Source organism: Capricornis sumatraensis, chromosome 16 (assembly GCF_032405125.1).
Source record: "Capricornis sumatraensis isolate serow.1 chromosome 16, serow.2, whole genome shotgun sequence".
NCBI classification, from domain to species: Eukaryota; Metazoa; Chordata; class Mammalia; order Artiodactyla; family Bovidae; genus Capricornis; species Capricornis sumatraensis.
The window spans coordinates 24,074,692-24,102,210 of NC_091084.1; the positions used below are offsets into that span (position 1 = coordinate 24,074,692).

The 27,519-nt window shown below is 42.2% G+C and overlaps 3 protein-coding genes across 5 annotated transcripts in view; 1 reads left to right on the forward strand and 2 right to left on the reverse strand.

Annotated features, from left to right (window-relative positions):
- ALG9 (ALG9 alpha-1,2-mannosyltransferase) overlaps positions 1 to 11,960 on the reverse strand; it is a 107,954-nt gene extending 95,994 nt beyond the window's left edge. For all 3 annotated transcript variants that reach the window (XM_068988509.1, XM_068988512.1, XM_068988511.1), the window contains exons 1-3: positions 11,790 to 11,960; positions 10,637 to 10,775; positions 9,524 to 9,658 (exon numbers count right to left, since the gene is read on the reverse strand). In XM_068988509.1, coding sequence (XP_068844610.1) covers positions 9,524 to 9,658; positions 10,637 to 10,775; positions 11,790 to 11,920 — 405 coding nt within the window. In that variant the 5' untranslated portion in view covers positions 11,921 to 11,960. The remainder of the gene's footprint in view (positions 1 to 9,523; positions 9,659 to 10,636; positions 10,776 to 11,789) is intronic.
- A 4,606-nt stretch (positions 11,961 to 16,566) lies between these two features.
- On the reverse strand, positions 16,567 to 21,168 carry FDXACB1 (ferredoxin-fold anticodon binding domain containing 1). The gene is made up of 5 exons (XM_068989331.1): positions 20,997 to 21,168; positions 20,362 to 20,518; positions 19,309 to 19,512; positions 18,998 to 19,156; positions 16,567 to 17,797 (listed from the first exon to the last, which is right to left on the reverse strand). Exons 1-5 carry the CDS (start codon positions 21,166 to 21,168, stop codon positions 16,615 to 16,617), a joined length of 1,875 nt encoding a protein of 624 aa, XP_068845432.1. The 3' UTR covers positions 16,567 to 16,614.
- A 463-nt stretch (positions 21,169 to 21,631) lies between these two features.
- On the forward strand, positions 21,632 to 25,182 carry CFAP68 (cilia and flagella associated protein 68). The gene is made up of 4 exons (XM_068989397.1): positions 21,632 to 21,673; positions 23,800 to 24,030; positions 24,778 to 24,844; positions 25,013 to 25,182. The coding sequence occupies exons 1-4, from the start codon at positions 21,632 to 21,634 to the stop codon at positions 25,180 to 25,182; spliced, it is 510 nt and encodes a 169-aa protein (XP_068845498.1).
- The last annotated feature ends 2,337 nt before the right edge of the window (positions 25,183 to 27,519 follow it).

Sequence of the window (27,519 nt, forward strand, 5' to 3'; positions counted from 1 at the left end):
AAGACAGTGGAAAAATTCTTATCATATAAATCTCATTCACATGACAAGCATCTCTCAGACAATTATAATAACTGACTGCAATTCTTATAAAATTATAACAAAATACTAAATGAAAACATACATGATTTATACTTCACAGTTATAGCTACAGAAATCAGACGTACATGAAAAAATAGAAAGAAATATAATAAAATGGTAAAGGTGGTTGTCTCAGGCTGGTGAGACTTTCATGCATATTCTTCCTCCTATCATCCAAATGTCTGTAATGTGGTTTTATTAATTTTATGAATACAAATTTTAAACATAAAAATAACAAAATAAAACCATATTAAATAGCTCTTCTACTACAGTATAACTAGTATGTTTAAGAAAAATGAATACCTCTGAATATAAGCACTATTTAAATATATTCTATGATTAATATTACTGCATATAACTTAAAAGTACTTTCTGATTTATCATTATAACCAAAAAATAAAATTCCCAAAATCAAGTGATCAGCAAATGTCCAAACTCATTGATTAATTCAACAATATACTGAAAACCTGCTATGCACTGATTACTCTTCTAGATGCTACTAGGAATACAGATAATTTTAGTACAAAGTATCCACATTTAAGGACTACTCATCTGGTTGGTGAGAGTACAAAAACACATTTAGAAAGTCAAAAACTAACACAAGATAATCAAAGAACTGTACTTGGGAACAGGACAATGATGCCCCCATAGTTACTAATATTCAGCATAGTAACTGGATGTCAGATCAGTACAAAAAGACACAAAAAAGAAAAGAAGTAAGTATAAGAATGGAACAGAAGAAACTAAATTCAGTATGAAGAGATGAAAGAGAATCCAAGAGATTTACTTGACAAAATGTTGACACTAATGAGGAAATTCAGTGAAATTGAGATCAAAAAGCAAAAGTCAATTGTCACAGGCAAATTTAGCCTTGGAGTATGGAATGAAGCAGGGCAAAGGCTAATAGAGTTTTGCCAAGAGAACGCACTGGTCATAGCAAACACCCTCTTCCAATAACACAAGAGAAGACTCTACACATGGACGTCACCAGATGGTCAACACCAAAATCAGATTGATTATATTCTTTGCAGCCAAAGATGGAGAAACTCTACACAGTCAGCAAAAACAAGACCGGGAGCTGACTGTGGCTCAGATCATGGAGCTACTTATTGCCAAATTCAGACTTAAATTGAAGAAAGTAGGGAAAACCACTAGACCATTCAGGTACGACCTAAATCAAATCCCTTATGATTATACAGTGGAAGTGAGAAATAGATTTAAGGGCCTAGATCTGATAGAGTACCTGATGAACTATGGACAGAGGTTTGTGACATTGTACAGGAGACAGGGAGCAAGACCATCCCCGAGAAAAAGAAATGCAAAAAAGCAAAATGGCTGTCTGGGGAGGCCTTACAAACAGCTGTGAAGAGAAGACAAGTGAAAAGCCAAGGAGAAAAGGAAAGATATAAGCATCTGAATGCAGAGTTCCAAAGAACAGCAAGAAGAGATAAGAAAGCCTTCCTCAGTGATCAATGCAAAGAAATAGAGGAAAACAACAGAATGGGAAAGACTAGAGATCTCTTCAAGAGAATTAGAGATACGAAGGGAACATTTCATGCAAAGATGGGCTCGATAAAGGACAGAAATGGTATGGACCTAACAGAAGCAGAAGATATTAAGAAGAGGTGGCAAGAATACACAGAAGAACTGTACAAAAAAGATCTTCATGACCCAGATAATCACAATGGTGTGATCACTCACATAGAGCCAGACATCCTGGAATGTGATGTCAAGTGGGCCTTAGAAAGTATTACTACGAATAAAGCTAGTGGAGGTGATGGAATTCCAGTTGAGCTATTTCAACTCCTAAAAGATGATGCTGTGAAAGGGCTGCACTCAATATGCCAACAAATTTGGAAAACTCAGCAGTGGCCACAGGACTGGAAAAGGTCACTTTTCATTCCAATCCCAAAGAAAGGCAAGACAAAGAAGGCTCAAACTACCACACAATTGCACTCATCTCACATGCTAGTAAAGTAATGCTCAAAATACTCCAAGCCAGGCTTCAGCAATACGTGAACCATGAACTTCCAGATGTTCAAGCTGGTTTTAGAAAAGGCAGAGGAACCAGAGATCAAATTGCCAATATCCGATGGATCATCGAAAAAACGAGAGGTCCAAAAAACATCTATTTCTGCTTTATTGACTATACCAAAGCCTTTGACTGTGTGGATCACAATAAACTGGAAAATTCTGAAAGAGATGGAAATACCAGACCGCCTGACCTGCCTCTTAAGAAATCGGTATGCAGGTCAGGAAGCAACAGTTAGAACTGGACATGGAACAACAGACTGGTTCCAAATAGGAAAAGGAGGACGTCAAAGCTATATATTGTCACCCTGCTTATTTAACTTATATGCAGAGTACATCATGAGAAATGCTGGGCTAGAAGAAGCACAAGCTGGAATCAAGATTGCCGGGAGAAATATCAATAACCTCAGATATGCAGATAAGACCACTCTTATGGCAGAAAATGAAGAGGAACTAAAAAGCCTCTTGTTGAAAGTGAAATAGGAGAGTGAACAAGTTGGCTTAAAGCTCAACATTCAGAAAATGAAGATCATGGCATCTGGTCCCATCACTTCATGGGAAATAGATGGGGAAACAGTGGAAACAGTGGCTGACTTTATTTTTGGGGGGCTCCAAAATCACTGCAGATGGTGACTGCAGCCATGAGATTAAAACACGCTTATTCCTTGGAAGGAAAGTTATGACCAACCTAGACAGCATATTCAAAAGCAGAGACATTACTTTGCCAACAAAGGTCTGTCTAGTCAAGACTATGGTTTTTCCAGTGGTCATGTATGGATGTGAGAGTTGAACTGTGAAGAAGGCTGAGCACTGAAGAATTGATGCTTTTGAACTGTGGTGTTGGAGAACACTCTTGAGAGTCCCTTCGACTGCAAAGAGATCCAACCAGTCCATTCTAAAGGATATCAGTCCTGGGTGTTCATTGGAAGTATTGATGCTTAATCTGAAACTCCAATACTTTGGCAAACTCATGTGAAGAGTTGACTTACTGTAAAAGACCCTGATGCTGGGAGGGATTGGGGGCAGGAGGAGAAAGGGACGACAAAGGATGAGATGGTTGGATGGCATCACCGACTCGATGGACATGAGTTTGAGTAAACTCCAGGAGTTGGTGATGGACAGGGAGGCCTGGCATGCTGTGATTCATGAGGTCACAAAGAGTTGGACACGACTGAGCGACTGAACTGAACTGATACCTGCAATGAAAGTGAATGTAAGTGAGAGTTGCTCAATTGTGTCTGACTCTTTGCGACTTCACAGACTATTACAGCCCATGGAACTCTCCAGGCCAGAACACTGGGGTGGGTAGCCTTTCCCTTCTCCAGGGGATCTTCCCAACCCAGGAATCGAACCCAGGTCTCCCACATTGCAGGTGAATTCTTCACCAGCTGAGTCACAAGAGAAGCCCAAGAATACTGGAGTGGGTAGCCTATACCTTCTCCAGCGGATCTTCCCAACCCAGGAATCGAACCAGGGTCTCTTGCATTGCAGGTGATTCTTTATCAACTGAGCTATCAGGGAAGCCCTAAACCTGCAATGAGTTCCTAAAAATATTACAGAAAACAAGATAACATCCATAACAGTAATAGAAAGTATAAAGAATCTGGCATTATCCTAATCAAAGATGGGTAAGCTTGACATGGATAATTTTTTTTGATACATTCTTTAAATTGTATTAAAAGACAACAGAAAAACGAGGTCCAGTGGTTAAGAATCCACCTTCCAATGCAGCAGATTAGGACTCAATACCTGGTAGAGGAACTAAGATCCACATGCCATGGGGCAACTAACCCAAGCACTGCAACTACTGAGCCCATGAGCTCTGGAACCACTTGTCACAACTAGAGAGAAGCCTCTGCACAGCAATGAAAGATCCCACATGCCACAACTAAGACCCAATGTAGCCAAATAAATCAGTCAATTAAATAACTTTTTAAAAGACACAGAAAACCTGACTAAATGATAAGCACCTCATTTATATATAATAGGGATGGAATGATGTAACACTGTAAAAATACTGTCATGCATGCATGCTTAGTCACTCAGTCGTGTCCGACTCTCCGTGACTTCATGGACTGTAGCCCGCCAGGCTCCTCCGTCCATGGGGTTCTCCAGGCACGAATACTGGAGTGGGTTGCCATTCCTTCTCCAGGGGATCTTCCCAACCCTAGGATTGAACTTGGGTCTCCTGCATTGCCGGCCTATTCTTTATCATCTTAGCCACCAGGGAAACCCTCACATATAAGGCTTTACTCCATTCAGGTTTTTTTTTTTTTTAAATATATAAATTGTTGAAAGATCCAGCTTCATTTTTGGCTATATAGTGAAGTAGATTTTCCAGAACCATCTGCTAATGCTTCCTTTTCCTTCTGATTTGTAACATTATTCCCAATGTTGAGAATAATGTTACAAATGTTACTCTCTTGCAGAGAGTCAAAACACCACTGAATGATTAAACATGCATGCTTATATGTGAAAGACAAAATTACAAAGTTACTATGAAAAAATACATAAGAATATCTTTATGATCTATGGTGAAGGATTTATTTTAGAAAGACCCAAAATCCACCAACCATAAGTCAAAAACTAATTGGTTTGACCCTATCAGAACTAAAGAAAGGACTACAAAGTTAGTAAACAGGTGACAGTCTAGGAGAAAGGATTTTTAGTACCTAAAACGTGCAAGGGGTTACTATTGAGAACTTCTACAATCACAAGAGAAAATCAGAAAATTCAATTGAAAAACAGGCAAACGGGCTTCCCGTGTGGCTCAGTGGTAAAGAATCCACCTGCTAAAGAAAGAGACACGGGTTCAATTCTCGATCCAGGAGGATTCCACGTGCCATGGAGCAGCTCAGCCTCAGTGCCACAACTACTGAGCCTGGGCTGTAGAGCCCGGGAGCCGCAACTACTGAGACCCCCTAGAGCCTGTGCGCGGCAGCAAGAGAAGCCACTGCACTGAGAAGCCTGTGCGCTTGCCACTACAGAGCCCTGCTCCCTGCAACTACCAAAAAGCCCGCATAGCAATGAAGACCCACCACCACCGAAAACAAATAAACAAGTAAGCAAAAGAAAAACAGGAAAAGGATGTAAACAGGTAATTCACAGGAAAACCAGTCTGAATGACTGGTAAATATACAAAGAAATTCTCCATCTTACTGTTTGTCAGAAAAATGCAATTAAAATGAGGAGCATCTGTCTATGGATACCAAGGGGGAAAGGGGTGGGGGGCAGATGAGTTGGGAGAATGGGATTGACACATACATACTATTATGTATAAAATAGGTAACTAATGAGAATCTACTATATAGCACAAGGAAGTCAGTGCTCTGTAGTAAGCTAAATGGGAAGGAAATCTTAAAAAGAGGGGACACATGTATACATATAGGTGATTCAGGGCTTCCCAGGTGGTGCGAGTGGTAAAGAATCTACCTGCCAATGCAGGAGGCATAAGAGAAGCCAGTTCGATCCGTGGGTCAGGAAGATACCCTGGAGTAGCGCATGGCAATTCACTGCAGTATTGGGGCCTGGAGAATCCCCATGGATAGAGAACCTGGAGGGCTACAGTCTACAGGGTCGCAAAGAGTTGGACACAACTAAAGCAACTTAGCATGCACACACGCATAGCTGATTCACTTTGTTGTATACAGAAACTAACAACACCATAAAACAACTATACTTCAATAAAAATTAATTTTAAAAAATGAGAAATATCTCACATACTTAGAGAGTCAGAAATATCAAGTGCTCAGGAGATGTTAGGAAGCTGCAACTCCAAACACTGTTGTCGGGAGTCTAAAGCTGAATATCCGTTCTGGAGAGCAATATGGCACTGCTCCATGAAATTACACAGTCCATGGAAACATGCACGGGATCCCATTCCTGAGTGTATGGTTCAGAAAAATTCACACTCCAACCCATAAGGAGACAAAACAAAGCTGTCCTTTTTTAGAGTGGTAAGAAATTGTAAAGGTAACTGTCACTAAGAGTACCAATTATTACCATATTTTCTTGTGGATCACAACAAACTCTGAAAAATTCTTCAAGAGATGAGAATATGAGACCACCCAACCTGCCTCCTGAGAAACCTGTATGCAGGTTAAGAATCAACAGTTAGAACTGGACATGGAACAACAGACTGGTTCCAAATTGGAAAAGGAGTACATCAAGCCTGTATATTGTCACCCTGCTTATTTAACTTATATGCAGAGTATATCATGAGAAATGTTGGACTGGATAAAGCACAAGCTGGAATCAAGATTGCCGGGAGAAATATCAATAACCTCAGATATGCAGATGACACCACCCTTATGGCAGAAAGGGAAGAAGAACTAAAGAGCCTCTTGATGAAAGTGAAAGAGGAGAGTGAAAAATTTGGCTTAAAACTCACCATTCAGAAAACGAAGATCATGGCATCTGGTCCCATCACTTCATGGGAAATAGATGGGGAAACAGTAGAAACAGTGACAGACTTTATTTTGGGGGGCTCAAAAATCACTGCAGATGGTGACTGCACCCATAACATTAAAAGACACTTGCTCCTTGGAAGAAAAGTTATGACCAACCTAGACAGCTTATTAAAAAGCAGAGACATTACTTTGTCAACAAAGGTCCTTCTAGTCAAAGCTACGGTTTTTCCAGTAGTCATGTATGGATGTGAGAGTTGGACTATAAAGAAACCTGAGCACCGAAGAATTGATGCTTTTGAACTGTGGTGTTGGAGAAGACTCTTGAGAGTCCCGCGCAAAGCAAGGAGATCCAACCAGTCCATTCTAAAGGAAATCAGTCCTGAATATTCATTGTAAGGACTGATGCTGAAGCTGAAACTCCAATACTTTGGCCACCTGATGCAAAGAGCTGACTCATTTGAAAAGACCCTGATGCTGGAAAAGATCAAAGGCGGCAGAAGGGGATGACAGAGGATGAGATGGTTGGATGGCATCACCGACTCAATGGATATGAGTTTGAGAAAACTCTGGAAGTTGGTGATGGACAGGGAGGGATGGCATGCTGCAGTACATGGGATTGCAAAGAGTCAGACATGACTGAGCTACTGAACTGAACTGAACTAAACTGTTTTTCAGCAACAAAACTCTGAATTACTTGTTTTGTTTCAGCAACAAAACCCTTTACTACTCTGAATTATGATGCTGCAGTTGGGACTCTAGAAGCTACAATTTGAAGTAACAGTGGAAATCCAGGTAGAAGTGGAAATTTTAAGCTCTGCATATTGTTATTTCTCTCTGGGGCTTCCCAGGTGGCTCTGCAGGTAAAGAATCTGCCTGCAATGCAGGAGAGCAAGAGACGTGGGTTTGATCCCCTGGCTGTGAAGATCCCCTGGAGGAGGGCATGGTAACCCACTCCAGTACTCTTGCCTGGAGAATCCCATGGACAGAGGAGCTTGGTGGGCTACAGTCCATAGGGTTGCAAAGAATCGGACACAACTGAAGTGACTGAGGACGCAGGCACACATGCATTGTTATTTTGCTACTAAGTCTCTCTTCCTGTATATCTTTCCTTTGACAAATAAGTTCAAAAAAAATCAGAAATTTGATACTAGTTAGGGACAGAGGGATAGCGTTCTATCACTCTCTACAGGTGCTACCTTTCTGATTATTCTAAAAAGGAAATGCAATCATGTCTCTCTGTCAAAAACTTTTGATGGTTTCATAATACATTTGGAAAAAAAAGAAAGTCTAATTGCCTAAAGCCTGGCCTCTGCCTCTCGGTCTCATCTAATCCACTCCACCATTCACGCTCTCCTCCAAGCCTGAGACCTATTGGCTAGGGACATTGGACCTGAAGAACAACATGGTGGTAAGTTCCCTGGTTTTTCCTCTGGTCTTCTATGTTCCAGACTTGGAACTAAAGAAGTTGGAAACTAGAAATGCCAATGTACACAGACGTAAAAAACAACAACCAAGGCCTGCTCTATCTAGCCATAAGACCAAGAAAGGGGTAGCCTAGCAAGAAAGAAAACTTTTAGACAATAACCACTCTAATCTAGCCAAGCACCTCAGAAAAAAATGTGGCTCCACTTCCACCATCAAAGGTCAGGTGGGAGACAAGGACTCCCTGACAGTGCTAAGGAGCTCCCTCTCCCAGCACAGTGTCAGTGGAGACCACTTGGAGATCTTAGACTCTGCTTCCCCCAAACCTAGCAGTAATGATGCATATTCCCCCTGACCACTAGTGTGGTATCCGTGGAGGACTACTGGGGAACGCAGACCTCAAGCCCCCAGTGGCAGTAACAGGTAGAGAACCCTCTCCTTTTTCTTACTGTAGCGGTATCAAAAGAAGCCAGCTTAAAGAGAGGCTTAAATAAGAAAAGCAGAATAGTACAGAGAAAGCTTGTGGGGCCCATGAATAAGATCCAGAGTCTCATACTGTAATACCCAAAATGTCCAAGTTTCAACTAAATATTGTTTGTCAAACAGGAAAATCTCAACCTGAAAGGAAAAAGTCAATCGATAGATACCTAAAACAAGATAAGATATTAGAATTATCTGACAAAGTTTTAGAAGAGCCATTGTAAAAATACTTCCAACAAGCAATTAAAAACACACTGGGAACAAATGAAAAAATAGTCTCAGTAAATAAAAAGAAAAATCAAACTGAAATTTTAGAACTGATAAAATACAATAATCAAAATAAAAGCTCAATGGATAGACTCAACAGCAGAATGGAGGGGACAGAAGAAAGTCTCAGTGAACTGGAAAACCTAAGACAGAAATTGTTCAATCTGAACACAGAGAAAACAGACTGCAAAAAAAAAAAAAAAAAATGAAGAGAGCTTCAGGGACCCATGAGACTATAATAAAAGATCTAACATCTACATCACTGGAGTCTCAGGAGAGGAAAAAATGGCAGGATTGAAAAACTACTAAAAAAAATAATAGTAACAGTCAAAATCTTCCCAAATTTGCAAAACACATAAGCCTAAAAATTGAAGAAGTTGAATAAACTCCAAACAGGATAAACCCAAAGAAATCCACACTAAAGACACATCACAGTCAAATTTCTGAAAGGTAATCAGGTTAGGTCTCGGTTAACTCCTAATTATCCTTCAGTATTTTATTTACATTAAGCTCTCCTAATACGCTAACCTATTGCACATTGTACTTTTCCTCCAAGACACACTGCATTTATAATTACTTGTTCCATGTTCGTCTTCCTCACTGGATTTCATGAGGGAGGGGTTTGATCACTGTTAAACTCACAGCACTTAACAAAGCATCTACCAAATACAAGTTGCTCCATTAATATTTGTTGAACAATGAATAAATAAATGATTCTTCTTCCAAAAAAGTCCTGTCTTAATGACCAATACATTTTGTCTTTTTCACAAAACTGTTCCAGAGACTCACCCACCTCTTCATCAGTTGTGATTGCTTCCAAGTTGGCCTGCTCTTACCTTATTCGTTTGTAAAATTCTTGCATGAAATGCAGCTGGCCAGGCATGAAGCAACAGGTAAGCATACGAGCGAATGGCATAAGCTGGAGAATATTCCCAAGTCTGAAACCCCTTCCCATAGATGAGGTAGTGTGTCTGAAAGTACAAATGAATGGATTCAGGGTTATACTGGCCAAAACTTCTTATTAAGAGGATGCAGGTAAAGTTTCTAAGCAAAAATATTAACTAGACAAAGGTACATAAAAATGCTGAAATTGTCAACAAGATTTGCAACTAATGGATGGATAAGAATCAAAATGACCCAATCCTGATATATTAAGATATTATAAATCTTGTAAGACTATCATTTGGCCAACATTGAAAGCTCAGATTTTATCCTCAACTTATTTTTTTAAAAAAATACTCTTTAGACAAAACAGGAAAGCTCAACATCCTATATTTTCCTAACTACCTACACTAAGCATTTCCTTTTTATGCAAACTGTGATCAGAAAATTTCACCTCTGAATTTCCTATAACAGTGTCCAAGACTTATAAATGTATAAATCAAGAAACAGCAATATAAGCATAGTATGCAGTAACATTGTTTATTTTAGTAAACATCAGTAGAAAAAAAGCCAAAAAATTTGAAGAAAGTCGTTGCCTCTGGGGACAGGTGTTTGTACACAAGATGTAGAAAATAGAGTTACTGCTTTTCCTATGCACTTAATATTTTTAAATTACCTCAAAGCATTACTTTGATTTTTAAAATGTTTTAAGAAAATTACAAATTATACTGTTTTGTGTAACTGCCAAATTCCTATATCCTTCAATAGTAGGTAAATCATCAGCTTAGAATACAGAAGTGAAAATAAAGTCATTTTACTAGTAGTCAGGAGGATGAGATGGTTGGATGACATCACTGACTCGAGGGACATGGGTTTGGGTGAACTCCGGGAGTTGGTGATGGACAGGGAGGCCTGGCGTGCTGCGGTTCATGGGGTTGCAAAGAGTTGGACACGACTCTGCGACTGAACTGAACTGAACACTTGTATATCATTTGTATCTTGATTAATAACAAGGACCCAAGCAGTGAAATTGAGAACAAAAAGAGAAAACTAAAGAAATCACCTACTGGTTCCCAGTAGTTGAATGTTTCATCACAGTCCGAGATGTTGCTCAGGAGGGCAGCACATAACCTTGCTGAGAGCAAACACTTGAAGGCAGTAGATCCTTCAGGTGCCCAGACTTGTCCGGCTTTGTTCCCAGATAACCTGCTCAGAAACACAAGTATGTGATAGGAAGGACATGCTAACTAGAAGAACTAAAACTAGACAGAAGGACAACACGGCAAGAGACACCAAAGCACTTGAGTTAGTCACCTAAAAGGGAGACCCGTTAATTGTTCTGCGTAGAGTAAGTGAAGAACGAACGAATTACGACCTTAGTCAACGTTAGTCATTACGTCCACTTCTTGTTTGGCATCTGTGACACTCTGCTTATCCCAAACCAACAAATCGTTCACTTGAAGGCCACAAGCTTTCGGTCGTGTGTTTTTTTTCTTTCTTTTCCTGCTGCTGCTGCTGCTAAGTCGCTTCAGTAGTGTCCGACTCTGAGCGAACTTATGGACAGCAGCCCACCAGGCTCCCCTGTCCACGGGATTCTCCAGGCAAGAATACAGGAGTGGGTTGCCATTTCCTTCTCCCCTTTCTTTTCCTAACAAGGTCATTACTTTCCATGGCTTTTATTCATTTCCCGGTCTGTTCAAATGCCCAGAGGCTACTGTGTGCAAAGGACATCACCGTGTCCTCCAATTCCATTCGCTGACAGCTCCCTGGCGCAGTCTTAACCTGTAGCCCCTCAGTTTGGAGAGAGAGGAGGCTACTGGTGCTGAGAATGCTGGACCCCACACAGAAGAGTCAAGGGCCGAGACTCTGGGGGGACTGAAGCTGTGAGAGGCAGCCATACACGGTGCTCTTTGCTCTCTCCAACTAATCCTAGTCCTGGGGCGGAAGCCTCACAGACCTGCACTCCAGGTTCCTCCACTAGCAGCACGGGCCCGAGCTGGTGTGTGGGGGGGGGGGGGCGGGGGGGGGTGTCTCATCTAAGCCCTGGGGGGCGGTCTCATCTAAGCCCTGTGGGGGTCTCATCTGAGCCCCAGCGTGCACCCGGCCCGCAGAAGGCGCGGGGTGAAGCGACTGCGGACCCTTCCGCACCGCGCTGCCGAGACCCTGCCCGCGGCAGCCCCGCGCCGCCCGGCCACGCCCCCGCCGCGCCCGCACACCTACTCGGGCCGCGGCTCCGCGCTGCCCGTCTCCCGGCTGCACAGCAGCTCCCGCAGCTTGTCGGCGGCCGAGGCCGTGTCCCCGCCGCTGCCCCCGCTTCCCTTCAGGCGCTGCCGGGCCCCTCGGCTCGCCATGGCAAGCGTGGGAAAAAAAGGTAGAACTCCGCACCCTACGAAAGCGACGAGCGCGGAGACATTGCCGGGGCTGGCAACGGTGTCCGCCGAGGGACAAAAGACCTCGACATGCGCAGAAACGACTAAACTACAGCTCTCCTGGGCCAACTGGGGCAAATCCGAGTTAAGAAATGGCGATGGTTATCCCTTCCACATAACTTGTAACTCTGGACATGCCTCCCTCCTCTCCCTAATTCTTTCTTCCTTCACTTCTTAGCATTCTTCACTCTCCTACAAATACTGTCCTTCAGCATCCGTTTAAAAGAAAGCACAAATAGTGATTAAAACAACTCCACGTGGAATACATAGGCACTCAGTTAAAAATCATAGCACAGCCATCTAAAGAGAAAATTCTTTTAAGATCACTGACACCTTGTCCTCGGTATTTTGGCAAGTAATTGGGACAGCCTGTAGCGAATTAACTGCTTCAGAGAGACAAAGGGCTAATAGCAGAATACAGAATTAGAAGAAAAGTGAAAGGCTAAAGAAATTCTGTGCAGCAAATTCAACAAGATGTCAGTTATTGCCATTGCTACTACAACACTGGCTTCCCTGGTGGCTCAGAGGTTAAAGCGTCTGATTGTAATGCGGGAGACCCAGGTTCGATCGGGAAGATCCCTTGGAGAAGGAAATGGCAACCCACTCCAGCATTCTTGCGTGGAGAATCCCATGGACGGAGAAGCCTGGTAGGCTACAGTCCACGGGGTCACAAAGAGTCGGACACGACTGAGCTACTTCACTTTCACTACAATATTATGGTAAGCATTTACTGTGCTTACCATAAAGGATGAAATCATCCTTTTAAAATTTAATACAACCACCTTATTTTACCAAAAAGGAAACTGAGGCCCAAGGTTGCATAGCTAAAGAAGTGGTAGAGCCATATTCCACTCCAGGTCTCGCTACAAAGCCTGTGTTCTTCCAACCAGGAGACCAGGAAAAAGCTCTTAATTTCATGCATTCCTCCACAGGCACCTTGATGATACCACACCGGTGACTCAGGGGTCATGCATCTGTTCCTGACACTGCCTGCTCCCCAAGTCGCAGAACTCTGTCCTGCCCTGTGGAGCTCTATACCAGTAACTAAAACAAGGTTATAGAGGGACTGAGAAACTTGACAGGATCCCTAGTTAAGACTTCATACTAAAAATTTCCAAGTATTAACAATGGAGACTGATCCTATTGCTCAATTCCCACATGAAATTATTAGTTACCAAATTCAGACATCCTAATCTAACTATATCTCATACACCCACCTCTTTTTCATTTCACTCTAGTCAGGCCCCTCCCTGACTCTACCCAAGACTACTACAATAGCGTCCTTACAGGGATCTCCCATCTCAAATTGATGCTGTGCAACACTGTCCAATTAACTTTCTAAAATACTTCTCTGTGTCACTTTCTTAATCAAAGATTACCAGATTTTCCCTGTCCCCTACAAAATAAAACACACACTTCTTATTCCAGCATTCTTGGGCTTTCATGAACTAACTCCAGGTACAATCTACTTTTCTAATCTCATCTCCCACTACTTTCCTATACAAACACTTCATGTTTCCACTAACTAGCCTGTGAAGAACCCCAGATATTTCCTTATTGATACCTCACTTTTCACTCTCATGCATTGGAGAAGGAAATGGCAACCCACTCCAGTGTTATTGCCTGGAGAATCCCAGGGACGGGGGAGCCTGGTGGGCTGCCGTCCTTGGGGTCGCACAGAGTCGCCCACGACTAAAGTGACTTAGCAGTAGCATACCTCTGCTTATGTATGCTCTCTGCCTGGAAGGCATGCCCTCCTTGCCTAACAAACATCCCATCACATCCCTGTCCTTGTTTTAAGATCCAGGTCAACTGATTCGTCATCCAAACCAAACGTGGGTCTGCCCACCTCCACGGAAAAGTCAATGTACCAAAATTGGGCTTTGTTGAAACAAAGTACAGTGTTTATTGCAAGGAAAATGGGCAGCTCATGCTCAAAAGACCTAAACTACCCCAAGCCTTTAAGGGAGGTGTTTTAAAGGCAAGGTGAGAGAAACAGTTGAGATGTTCATGATCAGCTCATGGACATCCTTGACTGGTTGATGATGACGTTAACAGGGTGGTGTTTCAGGAGTTAGCCTCAAAAACCTCCTAGGGTCTATGTCCTGGTGATCAACACACAATTAACTTCTTCCGTCTGGTGGGGGTTTAGAATCAATAAAATGCACAAGGATATGACTCAAAATATTATCTATAGCCCTTGAGGTGGAACTAGAGGTACTTTTTTTTGAAAGCTAAACTATTATTATCTCGCATGACTGATTTGTTTCTGGATATTCTCATTTCTCATTCCATCGAATCTGCTCTTTGGTGGACGTCCCTGGCGGCCCCGTGGTGAAGACTCTGCACTTCAACTGCAAGGGGCGTGGCTTCTACCCTTGGTCTCAGGAATTAAGACCCCACCTGCTGTGCGGCCAAAACAAACAAAAAAATAAACCTTTGGAACTCAGGAAAGGCCTAGGAGGCTAACGCTTTTCTCCAAACAAGAGGCGGCAGGCATGGAAGAGGTGGAGGGATCTCACCACCGGAAGACCCTGCAGGGTCGTGCTTGGTTTCATGCATACTAAGCACTATTGGGGTTGGAAGAAAACTGTGAAGTCACATCGCCTTTTTTGCATGCTCAGTCAATAAGTTATATCCGACTCTTTGTGACCCCATGAACTGCAGTCCACCAGGCTCCTCTGTCCTTGGGATTTCCCAGGCAAGAATGCTGGAGTGGGTTGCCACTTACTTCTCCAGGGTATCTTCCCAACCCAGGGATCAAGCCCAAGTCTTCTCCTGCATTGGCAGATGGATTCTTTACCACTGAGCCACCTCTGCTCTCAATTAGCTTAGTCTATGTGGAGAGCCAAGCAATACATGTGTCCTTAAGAGACCCCTTGACTTCTACCTAAACTTACTCCCATGCCAGTTTTCCCACTCCAATTAAAGATACTTCTATTCTCCTAGTTGCTTGGATCAGAAAACTAAGGGATTCTGTTTGGTTCCTTTATTTCTCTAACTCCAAAATATTTGTGTGTGCACATATATTTATCAGTAAGTCCTTTGAATTATTTCCCAGTCCAACCGCTTTTTACCACCCAGGTCCAGGTCACCATCATATTTTGTTTGCATTATAATAAACTAATTTCTTTCTTTCAGTTCTTGCCTTTCCACAAGCTCTTGTCCAAATACAAGAATAGATGACATTTGAAATCAATTATACTTGTTACAAAAAATAAAAACAGAAACTTAAAAAAAGAATAAGTAAGACAGTTATTTCCTTCACAGAGTTTACACTATAATTCTAATCAGCAGAGCCTAGTATTAATAGGAACATACATTAATTCACATTAGGGCACCCCATTCTGCAGAGTCCTGGGCTGGGCCAATCTCCCAATGTTCTTTACAGATACAACAGAAAGCCCCAAAATCGAGGGGAGCAGAGTTTAGTGTTAATCACAGTTGAGAGATTATTGTTGAAATCCAAGGAAGGAAAAGTAGAGTAACAGAAAGTGGCAGAAAGAACATGGGCTTTAGAGTCAGACAGACCCAAATGTGAACTCTAAATCTGACGCCTATTCACTTCCATGGCTTGAACAGCAGTCAACCAGACAATAAACATATGATGATACCAAAAATAATATGAAGCACTTGCAACTTAACCAAGCTAATAAATGGTCTAACTTTAAAAACCACTCTCAATTGATTTAGAGATGATATAGTAGAGTTAAGGAAGAGGAATTGACATTGCATAAAATTTATTTATAAATACATTTGGGGAGACACTCAAGTTTTACTGCCTCTTCAGAATGATAGTATCTAGCGTTTAAGATGCTGTTTTGTTTGTTTCCCTGTCATTACTGCTGCTGCTGCTGCTAGGTCGCTTCACTCATGTCCAACTCTGTGCGACCCCATAGACGGCAGCCCACCAGGCTCCCCCATCCCTGGGATTCTCCAGGCAAGAACACTGGAGTGGGTTGCCATTTCCTTCTCCAATGCATGAAAGGGATAAGTCAAAGTCGCTCAGTTGTGTGTCCGAATCCTAGCGACCCCATGGGCTGCAGCCTACCAGGCTCCTCACTCCATGGGATTTGCCAGGCAAAAGTACTGGAGTGGGGTGCCATTGCCTTCCCTGTCATTACTCATGATCAAAATATTGCATACCTCTGAAGGTCACCAATCACATTACAGTCTCAGTGACTGAGCCACAGGTATTTTTTGAGCCAAACAACCGATCTTTACATTTTTAAAATTTTATTTGGCTGCATCAGGTCTTAGTTGCAGCACTCAGGATCTTCACTGTGGCACGCGGGATCTTTCCTTGTAGTGCTCAGACTCTCTAGTTGTGGCACACAGGCTCTGGAGTGAGAGCTCAGTAGCTGCAGCATGAGGGCTTCGTTGCTCTGAGTCATCTGGGATCTTAGTTCTCTGACCAGGGATCAAACCCTTGTCCCCTGCACTGTGAGGTGGATTCTTAACCACTGGACTACCAGGGAAGCCCCTCAATTAACCAATCTTTTAAAAAGTAGAGTTTTACAAGACAAACAAAAAGCCCAGAAAGAACTACAGTTTACAAATTGGTCTTTTTCCACCCACACCCACAAGGATCACTATGGAGAGATGAGTTTACTAAACTACCGAGGTGTCACATGGAGTCGTTGCTGAATCTCTTTCCTAAGCTGGGACTGCATTGATGCTACCTGTTGCTGGGTCAGAGCCTTGTCACAGGTCTGGTAGGTTAGTCTATAGCAGAGGCTGACCTGTTCAGTCTTTGGATGCTGAAAACGACTAAGGAATTGTATGGATATAACGGTGTCCTGGGACACTGCTCGGGCCAGAGTGTGAAACTCGACTTCATCAAATCTTTTCTTTTCATCTAACCAAAAACTAATATCATGCACATAGTATGGAGGATATAGGGAATAGCTTTTAAAGGGTTCTATTTTTCCAGGGGCAAAATTCTTCAGGAAACGACTATCAGAGGTCCACAGCATCCTCCAATCAGAGATACCCCAGACAAGCATGGCTAAGAGGTCCAAGTTCATAGACACACACAAAAAACACTGGTCTTTGTGTATCACGCTTGTAGCAGATGTGGTAACAGACCCAATAATCAGGTCCTTAACACAATCTGGGCCAAAATTTTGAGACTTCACAGTAATCATATATCTTTCCCCAGTTGGTTGAAAAACAAATTCCACTGAACTGCTCCACTCAGAGCCCTCCAGCCATGTCTGGGTCAGAAGGTTGTCTAGAATGCCCTTCAGATGATCCAGTAGTGACTGAAGACAGCTATCCTTCAGATTTTTATTAAATCCAAGGATATACAAAGTCTCGTGAAATGCTGGCATTGCGAAAGGGGAGATGCAGCACCTTTGAAAGACAGGTCCACTGAGGATGTGCAGAGAACCAGGGAGAAAGTCTGGTGCTTGGATTACAGCCTGGCTGTGAACCAGAAGAGAAGGTCTAAGGCAGGCCTTGGCCTGGCCATGCATTCCTTCATGAGCTTCTTCCTTACTGTCTCTTCTAGGGCTGTTGGGAAGGCTGAGTTCTGAAAATGACACCAGAAAGTCCTCCATGTCTTGTGTCGTCCCACTAGTCGGGGACTCAAAATCTGAGTTATCTTCATGGAGACTAACCCAAAAGGCAGTTGATAGGATGTCAGGGTTGTGGGATGTGAGAACGCTGGCGTCTCCTTGTGGCAGCAAAGGGGAAGAACACTTCAGCCTTTTTAGAGGGAAAGCTTTCCCCAATTCAGCAATGAGTTTCTCATTTATGGTCTTGATAGGATGACATGAAGGTGCTTCGAGGAAGCCCCTGTTTAAACACACACAAAAATAGCTTTTAAAACTTAAAATTATAAATAGTGATAATGTAGCTAGAATTTAAAAGAATAGCTGAATTAAAAGGATTATCCTTAAGTTGATCCAGATAGGAAACAAAGAAATCATCTACTATAAAGAGAGATAGCATGTGTTTCAGAATTCTGACAGCCTATAATATACCTGAAAATATGATAATTTTTTTAAAAAATTTACTGGAGTATACTGCTACGGCTAAGTCACTTCAGTCGTGTCCGACTCTGTGTGACCCCATAGACAGCAGCCCACCAGGCTCCTCCACCCCTGGTACTCTCCAAGCAAGAACACTGGAGGGGGTTGCCATTTCCTTCTCCAATGCATGAAAGTAAAAAGTGAAAGTGAAGTTGCTCAGTCGTATCCGACTCTTAGCGACCCCATGGACTGCAGCCTACCAGGCTCCTCCATCCATGGGATTTTCCAGGCAAGAACACTGGAGTGGGGTGCCATTTACAGTTGATTTAAAATATTGCTTTTAGTTTCACACGTACAAATCAGTTATACATATACATAGGCTGTGCTGTGCTCAGTTGTGTCTTGACTCTTTGCAGCCCCATGGACTGTAGCCCACCAGGCTCCTCTATCCAGGGGATTTCCAGGCAAGAGTACTGGAATGAGTTGCCATTTCCTACTCCAGAGGATCTTTCCAACCCAGGGATCGAAATCATGATTCTTGCATCTTCTGTATTAGCAGATGGATTCCTTACCACTAACACCACCTGGGAAGTCCCATATATCCACTCTTTTTTTAGATTCTTTTTCTATATAGGCCATTACAGAGTACTGAGTAGAGTTCCTTGCGCTATATAATAGGCCCTTATTAGTTATCTATTTTATATATAGAGATATGTGTAAGTCAGCCCCAATCTCCAAGTTTATACCCCTCGACCCTTTGTAACCATAAGTTTGTCTTCTGCATCTGTAACTATTTGTTTTGTACCCCTTTTTTTTAGATTTCACATATAAGTGATATCATAAGATATTTGCAGATAATACGAAAATTTTTAATTATAAAGAGACTGTGTGGGCCAGACTTATAAGTATTCACAGCACAACATCATTAACAATTAATCTAGCATCCATTCAATGTATGACTGCCTGATTATTAAGTCAATCGGGATACAACTAGAGACAGAAGCTTCTGGTAAAATCAGGTTACCTGTTCAGTTTTCCTACAAGTACTTCTGGTTCCAGAAAAGAAAACCACTGGCCACCCAGTTTGATCCTGGAGATTCTTGGTTGCAAACTTTCAAAGGGTAAGCTCTGGGTGAAGATATGGTTCAAGGCACCTTCTATATGAAAGGACTTATCTTGACTCCTGGCAAAACAGCAGTTATTAAGTCTGTCACTATTAAAGAAAGCAATTATTCCTAAAGGCTGAATCAAGAAACTAGCAAGAAAAAGTGTCAATGGGATTTTTTTTATCATTAGTGAGAGAGATGGAAAAAGCTGAGATCTGTTATTACCTACCTATATCCAGTGCACCTGTAACCTGGCACAGCCTCACAGTTGAAGGGATGCACATCACTTAAAATGAATCCCCCCAGAGCGGCCATAGCAACCACTTGCCAACTGTTGTGCCATTCTCTCATTGGCTTATCAGCAGGAGTCCCACCTTGTCCTCTACACAATGCCACGTGGACTTCTCCGTCCTCGGCAAGCACATCTGCACAGCTAATGGGGATAAGGAAACACCAATCATTTACCAGAAACAAGCAGGAGTTAGCTGTATACACATGGTTTGTCTGTGAGATAATTAAAATCCAATCATATCTATTTGTAAAGATCTATTAAGACTTCAAACGTAAAAGAAAGGAGCTGGAAGTAAGTAAGAATTTAAATTCAATGCTCAACTCATAACTAATATTAGTGGCTGACCAGAAAGCTATCCAGCTTCACATTTCTATTGTTCACCTATATTTCATTGAAAAATCAATGTCTATAAAATTACTATATGTGATTCAGTGATCAGGCTGTTCTTTCCCATTTAGAAAGCTGTTCTTTTCACTCTCCTCCTGCTTGTTAAAGTTTTACTTGTACTTCAAATACTAACTTAAAATACTGCCTCTGTGCAAAGTTTCATGATAACTATGTTTCATGTTTTGGTATAATAGTATAAAGCACTTTTAAGTTCACAATAATTTTATGAGGTAGTTGTGTTAATATCTTCAGTTTATGGATGAGGAAGCAAAAGCAAATAAGGATCAGGTAAACAATCACAAAAACCACAAAGCTATTAAGTGGTGGGTGGGGATTTGAATGCAGATAGTTCGTCTCCTAAATTAGTTTGTACTGGCTACTATCATTTTGCATTATCAAAAATAGGTGATCCTCCCTTTTCTGGCCCAACAGTACATGTTTGCACTTGTACTTAGCATTTAGGGTTAAATGCCTGCCTCTCCAACTAGACTGGGTTCCTTTGGAGCAACACGTTCTCTTGTAAGTCCTATTTCCCAAACTAACATGTCTGAGTGGCAATGTACATCTTAAACATTTCACTCCTGAGTGCTCAGCTCTCCTCACCTCCGGAAAAACTTGGCAAGCAGTTCCCTGTTCTTAGCTACTCCAGCTTTGCGCCCACAGTGCGGAAAGTTAAAATAAATTCGATCAAATTCTCTGTCTTGTGGTTCAAAGGCATCTGCCAGGTGGGTGCAGTCCACACCGAAGCGTACCTCATTACCTGGCATGAAATATAGACAGGAGGATGTGATAAAGCCTTGGAACGAGAGAAAAACCCTCCCCAACACGAAGTGCAAAACAGCCCAAGTCCAGGCACACAGCAGGCTGTCTGTCAATGTCCATGGGAAGATGAAGTGCGTGTGTGCTAAGTCGCTTTGGTCCAGTCAGACTCTTTGAGACCCTATGGACTGCAGCCGGCTAGGGTCCTCTGTCCATGTGATTCTCCAGGTAAGGATACTGCAGAGGGGTGCCATGCCCTTCTCCAGGGGATCTTCCCCACCCAGGGATCTCTTAAGAACCCGCATCTCTTACGACTCTTGCATTGGCAGGCGGGTGTTTTACCACTAGAGCCACCTGGGAAGCCCCGGGGAAGACCAAGAGCAACGGCCAAGTTCCCTGAATCCCCACTATTCCCACCCTTTCCACTTCGAGGGGCGCCACAGCTGGGCGGGGCTTCGCGGAGGGCGGGGCTTCGCTACCTCGCTCGCGCAGGCGCTGTATGTTCTCTCGGGCCACCAGATCCCGGGCCAGGTCCGCTGAGCGCTGGGGACAGGTGGCGGTTAGACTCGTGTTTGGATCCAGGGTCTCACTCAGAGCGACGGCAAAAGAGAAATTCCCTTCCCCAACCAACAGGAGGCGCCGCGGGGCCATGGCCCCCACGTGCTCCCGTCTCAAGTTATTCGAGGCGCTCTTTTTTTACGTCACTTCCTTCGCGATTCTCTTGTGGCCCCACCTCTTCACGCGTAGCTGGTTGATGACGCGTCACAGCGTCTGGTTGTCTTGACAAACCGGGGCGGCGACGTCCCGAGTAGGAAAATAGCCATGAGAGCAAGAGCGAGACACCGGCCACCCAATCCCCTCACTCCCTAACCCCATCGGAAGTGTTAAATGCTTTTGAGCCCAAGGGCGGCCCTAAGCGACTTCAAAGCTTGAGGCTTTGAGGAGTCACTAGCTTCGGGGGGTTGGGGGCGAGGGTGGGGGGGGGGGTGTGTTCAGACAGGTCGAAGTGAGTTCTGGGTGAACGAAGCAGGGCCGGGCTGAGGCCGAGGAGAGATGGTGCTGTGTTCTGCATCCTGACTCAGAGGATTTTGTAACAGCCTTCATCTCATCTGAAATGACTGCAACCGATTATCATTGTTATTCGGAGTTTTTCCAGGTGCTTCTTTCCCCTACCTTTTATGCATTGAAGAAGTGTTGAGTGTTATACCCCAGGCCTATGAAGGCCGTTCGATATATGGAGGAACAGGATGTGGCCTATGACTTCTCTGAGCTTGTAATGTGGTGGAGGATGCACAGCAAAAGAGACAATTCTGATTTAGTGAGATGCAGTACTATAAATGGAGTAATTCAGGTCGCTGAGGAACACACTGAAGGGGACCAAGTTTGGGGATGAAGTGGAAAGATTTTGTGGATGAAGTGCACCTGAGTTGAAAGCTAAGGGGAGTGGGGGGGACTACACCTTACCTGAGTCAGGAGGACTGAAAAGGCAGAAGTAACAATAAATGCAAAAGCATGATGGGAAAACACAGTAGCTGAGTTTGACTGAAATGTGATTTGAGGGAGAGTGGATAAGATGAGACTGAAAAGCAGAGACCAGTTCATATAGGCATTTTTTTTTACAGCCTGAACCTTATTCTGAAAACAGTGGCCAGCCACTGAAAGATTTTTAAGTAGAAGGTGACACAATTAGATTTTCATTTTCAAAAATTCTGCTTTCCTATGGAGAAAGAATAGAAGAAGAACAGGTTGGTGGCAAGGAGTCCAGATAGAAGGTTACTGCAGTAATGGAGACTAGGGCTGATAGTGATCTGAATTGAAACTTGGTAGTGGAGATGGAGGGTAGGTAGTGCACTGATTGAAAAATCAACAAGACCTAGCGTTCTTGCCTGGAGAATCCCAGGGATGTGGGAGCCTGGTGGGCTGCCGTCTATGAGGTCGCACAGAGTCGGACACGACTGAAGCGACTTAGCAGCAGCAGCAGCAGCAGCAGCAGCAGGAGTGATTGAATAGATGTAAGGGAGTTCAAAGAGAGACCGAGAGTCAAACATAAGCTCCAGTTTTCAGGTTTGGACAACTAAGTGGGTGGGGATGTCTATCCTTAACAGCCCCAGGAACAATGTCATCTGAGTACTTGGCCTGAGGACTTTGTGGGGCCAACTGCTCTTAGTCGTCATGCTGTTGTTTGTTGACATAAGTGCATGCATCTGTCTTCACAAAGGCCCATGATGTGCGGGCAGTTACCTTTAAACTTAGTGTTGGCTTTATCTCTAGCTGGAAAGGTGGGTGGGTGATGACTACCAAATCATGGCCAGCTGGTGATCTGGGCGATCGAAATTCTTCCTTTGCCTGGAGAACTGGGAAGGCCAGGTTTAGTGTCATCTCTTGTTTTAAAGAATATGGAACGTCAGAGTAAGGTTTGCTGTTACTCTGCTATAAAATCTTCAAACACAAGCTCCTCAACTTCAAAGTATTCATCTTCAGAGAAGGTATTATCTTGCTCCTAAGCCAAGGGACCAGACTGAACTTTTAACCAAAGTTAGAAATGGTTAGGCTTTTGATTCCTTAACAAAAAAATTGAAATTCTGACATTGGTCATCTTGTATGTGCAAATTACTATTGATTGGGAGGGTATACAGAGGGAGGGGGTGCAGTAATGAAAAAGCAACAGGTCTTGTCCTCAAGGGATGCGTGTTTAAGTGTAAAAGATTCCACACTTCCTTGAAGAACTCTAACGTGGTATAAAGTTATGGATATATAAAAGCGTGAAGATAAAGTTCTGTGTGAGACAATTGAGAGAAGTTAACTTGAGGTAAGGCATCATGAAAAGGGAACGCTGTATCCTAAGATATGGCATTTGAGCTGGGCCCAAAGGAAGGAAACCATCATTTGTTGATCATTGATCTGTCGTGTTATCTAGTTATCCAGCTCTCACTTCTCTCTCTTCTCTTTGAAGATAGCAGTACTTAGTCCTTAAATTCTTACACCTCAAAATCACCAGAATATTTTCTAGTTCTCCAGTAGTATTAGGGTACTGAAGTTCTCTTGCCTTCTGAGGGAGGGGGTGCATTTAATCTATTTAGTCATCTACTACTGCTGATTGAGAGGGTAGGTCAAAGGATTTATGAACTTGGAAGGAAACAGGATGACAATTATTAAACTGAGAGGAAAGAGTAGATCTTTAGAAGGTGTACTTATGCTTGGCCAAGGACAAGAAAGGGATGGGGATGTGTTTTCTGCTCTCTGGTTTGTGCAACAAACTTTTCTATTGCCACATTTTCCCAGAGACAGGTCCTTGCCTGTTTCCTTACAAACCCGCACTATGGCAGCCTCATTAATGCAGATGGCCATGCTGAAGTGTGGACGGACTGGAATAATAAGTCCAAGTTTTTCCAGTATGGATGGAGATGCAATACTAATGAAGATGCCTATTCAAACCGTACCCTGATGGGCAACTGGAACCAGGAAAGATATGACCTAAAGAATATCGTGCAACCAAAACCCTTGCCTTCCCAGGTAATTGAACTTTCTCTTCTTTGTTTTCTTCTGTTAGCAAAAGAAATACCAATGGCCATTTGAGAAACAGGAATCTGATAACTTCCAATGCTGAGATCTTTCAGGCTTCTGTTGAGTGAATGGTTGGAAGAGGGCAACAGTCCTCAGGTGGAACACTTATCCCACTTTACTATCAAGCTGAATATTATGCTATTGTAAGGCTTCCCAGGTGGCTCGGTGGTAAAGAATCTGCCTGCCAGGCAGGAGACACGGGTTCAGTCCCTGGGTCGGGAAGATACCCTGAAGAAGGAAATGGCAACCCACTCTAGTATTCTTGCCTGGGAAATCCCATGGACAGGGGAGCCTGGCGGGCTATAGTCCATCAGGTTACAAAGAGTTGGACACAACTTAGCTACTAAACAACCACAAGGTAATAAAAGGATGAGTATCATGCTTTTTCTCTTGCTTTTCTTTGGACTTAATTAGTCTACAGAAATATTTATATAATGTCTTCTAATTCAGGTTAGTTTCTCCTCTGGTCCCTGCCAGCTAGATTTGTCATTTATCTTCATCTTGCCCTGAAATCTCCTAAACAAACAGACACAGGATATAAAGATTGGTAGGATATAGGTTAATGACATGTATAGATCTCTAGCCAAGCTAAAATATTACAGAGCCTGCTAGAATTTATTTATGCCATTGTGTCCTTTATTTCTCAGCTTTGGCTATAGACTCCTATATTTTGAAACTACTACCTTTTCTTTCCAGTTTGGACACTACTTTGAAACAACATATGATACAAGCTACAACAACAGAAGGCCACTTTCAACCCATAGTAGGTGATCTATTCTTTTTAATTCTTATAGCCTCAGGAGGAACACAAAGAAAACTTAAAAGAGTGAATGATTTCTCTCTTTTCTCAGTTCTGGCAGGTTTCACTGTATATTCGCTCAGAAATAACGAAGAGATTACTTACTAAGACTCCTCTTTTCTATTCCCTCAGGGTTTAAGCGAGAGCCTCACTGGTTCCCAGGACATCAACCTGAGCTGGTTCCTCCTCCATACAAATGCACAGAAAAGTCAACTTACATGAGTAGTTATTCAAAGCCTCAAACTGATCATCACTCTGTGTGTGTGTGGAATCCTAGTAACTGCCGGTTTCAGAGTCCATGATTCTAAGAATAAGTTTCATTTTTCCAGTGTAGAATGTAGGAGGGAGCCCATTTCTAAGCACAACTAAGAATTTAGCTGACTATAGCACAGTTTTACTCTCTGAATAAATAAAGCCCAACAAATATTCTCTACCCCCACTTTTTTAAACCAAGATTTAAATGTCAAATTTAAGTATATTTACTCTTAGTCTACATTACAGGTGTTGTAGGACAGCATTGCAAAGAGTTATTTCTTTCAAATCTACAACCACTCAGCTCTTCCTGCCTTGCGTGAAGGGCAGAGCTGCAAAGTCCATCCTGACTTAGGCTACATTTGGCTAGATGCTTTCTGGATGTGGGCCTGGTAGTCATGGTCAGATAAGTTATATTGACTGTCACCCTCTTAAGGACTAGAAGAAGAAATATAACTATTTTTATTAATATGGAAAATTTGAAACATAAAAAACTAGACAGAATAGTATAATGAACTCACATGTACCATTACCCAGCTTCAACAATCGATGACCAAGCTTATCTATCCCTATTTACTTTCTCTATTTTTAAATTTTTCTCTGAAGTTATATAATTTCATCTATAAATATTTCAGTTTACATCTGAAAAAGATAAAGACTGTCAATTTTTGACTCCCTGATAAAGATCGCCAAAGAAAACTGCTGATCAGGCAAAGATGAGTTGTTTATTAAACCTGTGACAAGGAATAACCTCAGCTTGACACAATCTTGGTAATATTCAGAAAGGTGATGTTAGGGTAGGATACTTCTAGGAATTTGGGATGACTCAGCCAGTTTAAGATGGGTCTTTCATTGTGAGGAACTGGCTACAATTGAGAAAAGATTGTGAATACTTTAGGGTTGGTGAACACTGGGAGGCAATAGTCTTAACATCAGTACTTTCCTTTTTTTTTTTTTTAAATCTCCTATTAAAGATGACAATGTAATATATGGGAACTGTCTCTCATATATTATCTCCCAAACCTTCATTATTTTTTGAAACAGGTATGAATATGGAATTTATGTTGTACATGATGTTAGGTAGTGACTAAGTTTTGTTTATTTCTGTATGGCTATCCAGTTGTCCCCATATTAGTTATTAAAAAGACCATACTTTCTTCACTGCTCTTCAAAGCCATTTTTAATATAAATCAGCTATCTGTGTATACTTGGGTCTGTTTCTGGGCTCTCTATTATATTCTATTAGCCTAACTGTTGTTTTTTATTTAATCCCATCTTAGCTATAATGCCTTAATTACCTCACTATCTTAATTATGATAATTGTATAAGTCTTAACATCCAGTAGATCAAATCGTTTTAGTTTGTCTTTCTGCAAGAGTGTCTTATCTATTTTTGACCCTTGGCATTTCCATGTAAATTTTAGAATCAATTTGCCAAGTTCCACAAAAAGATAGTTAGGATGTTGATGGAAATTGCATTCTATTGTTTGATCAACTATAGAATTTGAATTATTATCTCTTACTAATATTAATAATTCATTGGTGTATATTTTGCAGTATGATTATTTTATAGACACATGTTTTAAGTTTATATGTTATGTGTCTGTCCTACTCCCTAAGTATCCAGTGCATTTTTATTGTGCTAAAATATAACATAAAATGTGCCATTTTAACTTTTTACGTATACAATTCAGTGGCATTAAATACACGCACAGTGTTGTGCAACCATCAGCACCAGTTCCAGAACTTTTTCATCATTACAAACTGAAACTCTATACCAATTAAGCAACATTCCTCATTCCCCTCTTCTCCTGTCCCTGGTAACCTCTATTCTATTTTCTGTCTCTATGAATTTGCCTGTTCTAGGTACCTCATATAAGTGGAATCATACAGTATTTTTCTTTTTGTCTCTGGTTTATTTCACTTAGGTTGTTTTCAAGTTTCATCCATGTTACAGCATGTGTCCTTTCTAAGACTTCCATAGGATTATGCCACATTTTGCTTCTCTGTTCACTTGTTAGTAGACACTTGGGTTGTTTTCATCTTTTGGGTCGTGTGGATTCTGCTGCCATGAACTCTGCTATGCTGTGTGTGCGCTTAGTCGCTTAGTATTGTCTGACTCTTTGCGACTCCATGGACTGCAGCCTGCCAGGCTCGTCTGCCCATGATGATTCTCCAGACAAAGTGGGTTGCCATGCCCTCCTCCAGGAGATCTTCTCAACCCAGGGATCGAACCCAGGTGTGTCCCGCATTGCAGGTGGATTGGATTCTTTACCAGAAGAATCCCTGAGCCACCAGGGAAGCTATGAACATTGGTGCACAGATACTTGTTTAAATCCCTGCTTTTGATTATTTTGGGCATATACCCATAAGTGGAATTGCTGGATC